Below are 7531 nucleotides of genomic sequence, written 5' to 3'. Positions count from 1 at the left end.
AGGACACTGCTAGGCTTAAGCTTATTTATATGTGAATGGATGGATATACATTGTCTTTTCATGATCTTTTAGCTCTTGGTGTTTCTATTGGGCTATGAGGTGATCAGCGGGCTGCATGTGTTTCATATTTTGCTTTGACGTTGACCTGCAGTATCGTCTGTAGTCCAGCCTGACTGTTCTCACAATGCTCTGCATTCTCTGCATTCTGCATGCAAGATACTCTGCATTCTGGTTTTGCGGGTTTGCAGACTGGGCAGTCAGCAATTTCCCCAGTAGGCCGGTCATTCTCCATTGTGTAATAGTAATAATAATAATGCATTTTATGTGTGGACACCTTTCTAAAACCCAAGGTCACATTACATAGACCATAAAAGACAAACAATAAAAACAAATAATAATATAGCCTGTATAGCAGGGGTGCCTAACCCCTTTCCAGATGACAGATTAAATGGATAATGCTTTATTTCATTGGTGGCCAACAGGGTGATCACTATTGGCAAAATATGCCCCCTTCAAGTCTCTCTCTCTCTCTCCCTTCAAGTTCAAGTCAGTCTGTCTGTCTCTCTCTCTCTCTCTCTCATATATATATATATATATATTCAATATATTCAATAATAATAATAATAATAAACTAACTAACAGGGGCGGCATGGTGGTGCAGTGGTTAGCACTGTTGCCTCACACCTCTGAGACCCGGGTTCAAGTCTCCGCCTGGGTCACATGTGTGTGGAGTTTGCATGTTCTCCCCATGTCGTCGTGGGGTTTCCTCCGGGTACTCCGGTTTCCCCCCACAGTCCAAAAACATGCTGAGGCTAATTGGAGTTACCCCATCCTGGGTTTTCCCTGCCTCGTGCCCATTGCTTCCAGGATAGGATTTGGAAAATGGATGGATGGATGGATAACACAGGGCCATAGTAAATAGCAGCAGTTAAAATGACTATATGGATCCACAAATACACCCACCCACTCACCTACCCTCCCTACTGAGTGGCAAATTCCTGTGCTGCTTTTTGACGCCAGTCTGCCCTTGCAAATCACACCCAAAGCATACTCATCTGGGGAAAAACATGGTAAAACACTATCTGATTGTAGTTTAACAAGATCCTCCACTTGGGCTTTGAGCAACCGTGTTATTACAAAATTAGCAAAGGTCAACCAGGCATCTGACACAGAGAGGCATAGAGTCATTATCTTAGTCTTATGTCTTCCATATGGTTTACATTCTGGAAAAATATTTTTGTGTTATAATTTTATAGTCTACATTTTTCAGGAAATGAATGACGTTTGGTGCTTTGACATCTATTCTCATAGCTACAAAATCAGAGAGACTGAGTGAATTAAAAAAATGTAAGTCCAAGTATGATGGATGGAGTTGTGGCACTGAGGTTAGGGATCTATGTCAGCAAGTGGAAGGTTGCTGGTTTGAATCCTGTGGATACTAGAAGGGATCCTACTCTGCTGGGCCGTTGAGCAAAGCCCTTAACGTACAATTACTTCATCTTGGGTTTGATGTTAACCTACATCCAGCCCTGCAATTAGGTCCTTCAACTTACAGAGAAAATTTGGAGGTTGGTGGTAAGATTGGCACTCCAATCACTGGGAAAAAAAACTCTTCCATCCAGACTAGTGTGGCACTGAAGTATCACAGCTGTAGTCAGGTTCTCATTCCTGAGGTGGTTTGTCATGTGATGGGTGCCACAACGTTAGGTTATCAACACATGATCCTTACCTACCTCATATATGATTGCTTGAATTTTTTTGCAGTAGTCCTAGATATATTAAATCAGAGTTTACATCTCTGTAGTACCCAAACTACCTTAATGTAAGTATTTATAATGGTCATGATATTTTTCTATTTTGTTTTTCATTTTGATTGGAAACAATGCTTGCAATATGCATTTTAAAATAAATTAACAGTTTAAGGGTAAGATTATTGATAAAATACTTTCTCTATTCCCTATTACATGATTGGTCCGTGTTATGAAATATGACAAAATCGAACACTTAAGTGATAAATTTGGCAAACCAGAGGCTGTTTTCCTTTAAGGAAACCATTAGTATGATTGTAATCTTGAATATAGCGCAAAATCGAAACGTTTGGGCATATCTTTCAATATGTTGTCAAATTATTAAGGTATTCTGATGTACAAAATAAGGATGCTCATATGTAGTTCTTGGACAATGTCTAAATTTTTTAACATAATGCGTCATTTTAAAGTGGTATAATTTATTTTACGGGCAAAATAAACCTACTGCAAATAGGCTATTACTTGTTTTATTGATGCCCATTGTACGCACCCATGTACAATGAACAATAACATGCCATTATTAGGAGGATGCTTAATACTTAAAATATACGTTTATCAGATGCTTTTGTTCGAATCGATATGAGGCACATATCATTACACCCTCCATTAAGATTTATATATAAAATTTCTATAGAACTGCACGTTAATATATCGTATTCAATACTGTATAAGAAATGTATACTGGTCGTATGTGAGCAGAGGGTGGAACTCCCTGTATAAATAGCACGGATAACTAACTACTAATTGGATAAATTAAGCCAGGTGGAGGGTCTGTGAAGAAAACCGTAATTAACAGGACTTTCCTGGGATTAAATTATATCGCAAACTCATTTGTCTCAATCACCAGTAATTTCCTCTCCTTAAATGAGACCCAAATGTAATATGCTTTCTGAAAAAATCAAAATTAAGATTACATCCTTCCACGTTACGCACACCTCCCCACCTGGCAGCGCAGGAAGACGTGGAACAAGTAGTTTGGGGGGGAGGAATTGAAAATAACGTGAATACATTTATAATAAAACGTTTAAAATAAAAATGCATTTGTTAAATGTCAAATAAATGTTTAAGTCGGTCTCCTTCGATGTCATACCGTTTCACGTGTTTATTACATGTCAAAGAGGTACAACTCACCTTAGTGAAATCAAAACATGGTATGATCCGAAAAAGTTTGTCGTCCCGGAAGAAGACAGTTTGTATTTCCGGTGTGAGGAAAGTGGCACTGCTTGCCTGTGGTTGCGGTATGTGAATGGGTACTTGTTAAGTAGGTTGCTGGTTAAAGGAGTTACAGGTTGGTGTTACATTTGTATATAATTTTTTTTGTATCATGTACTTATAATTTTGCGATGAGGACAAGTCTCTGTAAAGTTACTGGGGTGTTATGAAATCAACAGATGGCTCTGAGATGCTAATTGTTAGCTGTCTGCTTATCTGAGTAGCTGACTAAGGCGGCGCTGCTAGTTTTAGATAATATACGAAATACTAAATGGCTTACAGACCGGTAACTTAAGCAGCTGCTTTTCGCTTGGTTGCCGACTGCGGCGCATACAGGAGAAAATACTAGCACCGTTGAGGAGATCTTGGGTTGGATCTCTCTTGTCTCTTATTTTTAAATGTTCTATTGCTGTTGGTATCATAATTACTATTGTTTTGGTTATTTTTGAGTTATGAGATTAAAATATCGCAGTCGATAGGGGGGGAATTAACTTTGATACGAGTTTGTGTTGCTCAAATATTCAATTAAATATTTGATTAAATAAGTGTTATGTTTTGAAACCGTGGATCGTCACCTCTGTTCACGTACTCATTATATTTGGTTTATGGTTCCTCTTGGCATCGGCAGTGGTATGGAGCCTGTTGGTGTCTTGTGTTTAATAATGTTAAAGTATGTATTTCGGATGATTGTCAAGATGCTCTTCAGCTTCAGTATCCCCTGGATCTCTGTCTAGCATTGCATCCCCATCTGTTCCTACGCATTTTGCCGCATTTGTCCGATTTCTCTGCCCTTCCACGCAGTGACGCAGTTAGCGGAGGCCGGAAAGCGCAGCATGGCGGTATTAAAGTATAAAACAAACACGATCGGACACGTTTTGTTATTTATACTATTTGCTGCTCATACTTATCCACTTCCCAGTTTAGATAAGGAGCCGGGTTTTCTTGGTTTGTGTCTAGGCTAAACCGCATTTACCTTACCGCTACTGTTATGCAGTGATTTGAAATGAACGGCTCATGTATGTATTCGTATGTATGAATGAATGTTTGTGATAAAATACAAACACCTCTTTTTATCAAGTTATAACTTGTTTTGCAAGGCACCGTTGTGAAAGCGAAGCGTAATATTACCCGTATTTGGTTTAAAGTTCCGGCTCCTGTGGTCTTTTCCTTTTTAATTTCTCTTCGTGCATAAAATTGGCCTTTCCCGAGCGTACTCTCTTGCTAATTCTTCCAGTTGGGCGAAATGCTCAGTCTTTCTCCTGTCACTCTTACAGAAATAGCTTTCTGCACTGAAGCATTGCTGATTCCTGGTGAGCTCTGTAAGTCTGAATCTCTCCTTATTGGGTTATTAACTGCATGATGTATGTACTGTTGACGATACTGCTAAAAGAAATAACTTCAAATCCCCAGAAGGCTTTGAAAGCTTCACTTGGTAATTGATGCTTTTGTTTGAAAACTAAAAGTTTAATACCATTCTGCAGTTCACAGCTAACCGTGACGTTTTCCCCTTTAAGTCTAGATTTTGGTACATCTTAATGGACAGAGTGACCAAAACTACATAGGTACAGTTCTCCTCTGGTTTATTACTGCTTGTAACGTGATTGTTCTTGCTGTATGTGTGGTAGGCTGTCCTCCATCCATGCTTCTGATCTACTTTGCTACTTCCTAGGTATAGCCGAGTTTGATAAACCCTCTGGTGTCATCAGCATGCCTGTGAAGAAGAAGAGAAAGTCCTCAGGCTCCGAAGAATCTGCTCTCAAAAAGTGTAAAATTACCAGGTAAGAGGCCTGCTAGGGGATTTGGCTTTAGTAGTGGTCCTGCTTCAGCTGGATTCTTAAGTGTTGCCTTGATCTGAATGAAGGCAGTTTGGGGCTTCAGAAGCGGCTCATCTCTGAATGTACAGGGCCTCGGATAGGTGTCCAGGCACATGCCTGCTGTTTCGACCTGCGCCAGGGCATGAGCCACCTGCTTTGCATTTTAACAGCTACAATTTCCCTGGCTCACTTGAAGCACTGCGCTCAGCATATCTGTCCGGTTACATGCTGTGTGATTCTTCAGGGAGGAATGAAGGGAGACTTGTGACCATGCTGTACACCGTTTTTCCCATTGAACATTTACGGTTCAACTTTAAGAACCACTTCTGTCGTTTTGCTTGCGGGTCAGTTTTTGCAGGACACAGATGCCCAGCAGACTGATCAACCCGGAAGACCACTTTTCCAGTAAGAAGTGCCAATCCTGGTTCTACGAGTATGCGGGTATGCCGGCGTGTACCTGTATCTGTCTACCTTTGTACCTCTGTACGTGTATCTGTGTTCCTGTCTCTGTGTTTCTTGGATTTACCTGTTATATTCTTCTGTTCTTGCTGTCTTCCAAAGCTGTAGCTTACTGTTGATGTACAAACAATCAATCTGTCTAGGGAAGCTGGTTCTGTATCAGTTTGGTTTCTGCTCTCGGATGCAGTACGTTAACAGCGGTCTCGGATGCAGTACGTTAACAGCGGTTGTCATCACCCATCAATCAAGCATCGTTGTAGGTTTCCGAGAGGTTTGGGTGATGGAAATGAGTCCGGAAGACCGGTACGCATCAGTGAAAAATGAAAAGGATTTTTACTCTTTCAGGCACAGATGACGTTGTTGGCCCAGAGGGTATGGAGAAGTTCTGTGAAGACATTGGTGTGGAACCAGAAAATGTGAGTTTCTCCTAATAATAAAAACCGCATGTGGATCACGCTGAATCGGTGTAGCTGGTGGACAAGTGGAGGATGCTGTTGGTTTCTCAAGACCCTGGTCCTTCAGGTCCTCCTTAAGAACTCGATGTTACGTGATTCGTCCTCATCCAGGTGCCTCTACAGGCCTGTTGGATAGGATGGGTGGTATTCAGTAACCTAATTACTGTGTATCTGGAGCAGTATAATATAATTATGCTGGTGTTTCATTTGTCTCCTTTATTCTTGTGTTAATTATCCATGGCACTTCATCTGTTTTGCACAGATCATCATGTTAGTTTTAGCCTGGAAGCTAGAAGCACAGAATATGGGATTTTTCACGAAAGAAGAGTGGATTAAAGGCATGACCTCACTGCAGTAAGCAAAGGTCCCGCCTTCTCTCTGCATACAGTCACCCGCTTGGACCGTTTCCCCTGACGTCCCCCATGATCTCGCCCTCACAGGTGTGATCAGCCTGAGCGGTTACAAGGAAAGCTAGATTACTTGCGCTCCCAGCTGAACGACCCCGTCACGTTCAAGAACATCTACAGATATGCCTTCGACTTCGCGCGGGTGAGCGTCCGCCTGGCCAGTGGCTTCTCTGACTGCCGTGACTCCAATTCCCTAAATGCTCGTTTTCATGGTTTTCGTGTGGAAAGCTTTGTGGTTCATGCCTCCCGCTGTAGGATAAGAATCAACGCAGCCTGGATATGGACACGGCAAAGTCCATGCTAGCTTTAATTCTCGGAAGGACGTGGCCCCTCTTCCCAGTTTTCCATCAGTTTCTGGAGGTACGTGTACATTTGGGTTTTCCCTCCCCTCTTCTATACCTGGTGATGGAGCTAAGAACACTTCTGTCAGGTTTGTATGGCAAAATGGGCTTTTCAAAATATTAGACACGGTGAATTATTTGGACCTGTAAGGGTCCTCCCACCACCAGGGGGCAGTATTTTTGGTGGCTGTATGTGTTTCTTGTATGGGCAGGGTTATTAGCTTGGAGACTGAGTAATTTTCCTTTCTCCCCATTCTCTTCCAGCAATCAAAATACAAAGTCATGAACAAGGACCAGTGGTACAATGTCTTAGAGTTCAGCAGGACCGTGAACACGGACCTCAGGAATTACGACGAGGATGGAGCATGTGAGTTTGTGCCGCTTGTCGAACTAAATAATCTGAGGATGGAATTCCCTCTGGAGGTAGCGAGACGTATATCTGCGTGGGCGTTAGACATCGTTGGCCTTTCGGCTGTCCTGCATTGAACCAAAAGGTTTACTTTCTCTCTTATTGACCCCACCCCCCCCCCCCCCTTCAGGGCCAGTGCTATTGGACGAGTTCGTGGAATGGCAGAAGGCCCGGCTGGCGGTTTAGCAGGGGCATGTCCGAGGAAGCGGCGGGTGTGCCGATGGCAGACGTCCCCCCCAGACTCCAGCTACAATGCTTCACATCCGCCGTGCAGCCCATTGAAAATGGACTTTGACAGTGTTAATTTAAACTAAAGGGGATTCAGTTGTGTGTCCCCATCTGTGCTGGCGGTTAAGTGCCCAGTGTTGAAGGATGCACTGGGTCTCTGTTAGGGTTTCCTTTGTCTTACCTCATTTATAGTGTTTTCAGAGTAAGAATAAAAGACTGGAGATGTATGTGGACCTTTAATTCCTCCCCTGCAAGGACAGGATTGTCAGGAGTCCCACAAACGCAGTTCATGGTGACACTGTGATTGCAGAGTAAGGCTCCGCGCAGTCTGACTCTCAGCTTTCCGCTATTGCCCCTGAACGGCTTTTCTTCTTTAAATAAGCACAGGAACGATTGTT

General features: G+C 42.5%; 1 protein-coding gene across 6 annotated transcripts; it reads left to right on the top strand.

Annotated features, from left to right (window-relative positions):
• Positions 1–2977: 2977 nt before the first annotated feature.
• On the top strand, positions 2978–7360 carry dcun1d5 (DCN1, defective in cullin neddylation 1, domain containing 5 (S. cerevisiae)). 6 transcript variants are annotated; one of them, XM_048981485.1, is made up of 11 exons: positions 2978–3096; positions 4295–4339; positions 4535–4582; positions 4690–4798; positions 5184–5239; positions 5639–5709; positions 6011–6102; positions 6189–6297; positions 6411–6515; positions 6761–6863; positions 7036–7360. In XM_048981485.1, exons 4-11 carry the CDS (start codon positions 4728–4730, stop codon positions 7089–7091), a joined length of 663 nt encoding a protein of 220 aa, XP_048837442.1. In that variant the 5' UTR covers positions 2978–3096; positions 4295–4339; positions 4535–4582; positions 4690–4727; the 3' UTR covers positions 7092–7360. The 6 variants fall into 6 exon arrangements, with proteins under 6 accessions (XP_048837442.1, XP_048837440.1, XP_048837439.1 ...); XM_048981483.1 differs by having other exon boundaries at positions 2979–3096; positions 4540–4582; positions 5184–5275; XM_048981482.1 differs by having other exon boundaries at positions 2979–3096; positions 5184–5275.
• Positions 7361–7531: the final 171 nt, after the last annotated feature.

This window comes from Brienomyrus brachyistius, chromosome 17, assembly GCF_023856365.1.
Source record: "Brienomyrus brachyistius isolate T26 chromosome 17, BBRACH_0.4, whole genome shotgun sequence".
NCBI lineage: Eukaryota > Metazoa > Chordata > Actinopteri > Osteoglossiformes > Mormyridae > Brienomyrus > Brienomyrus brachyistius.
The sequence above is the reverse complement of the archived record's forward strand: the minus strand, read 5'-3'. Positions and strand labels throughout refer to the sequence as shown.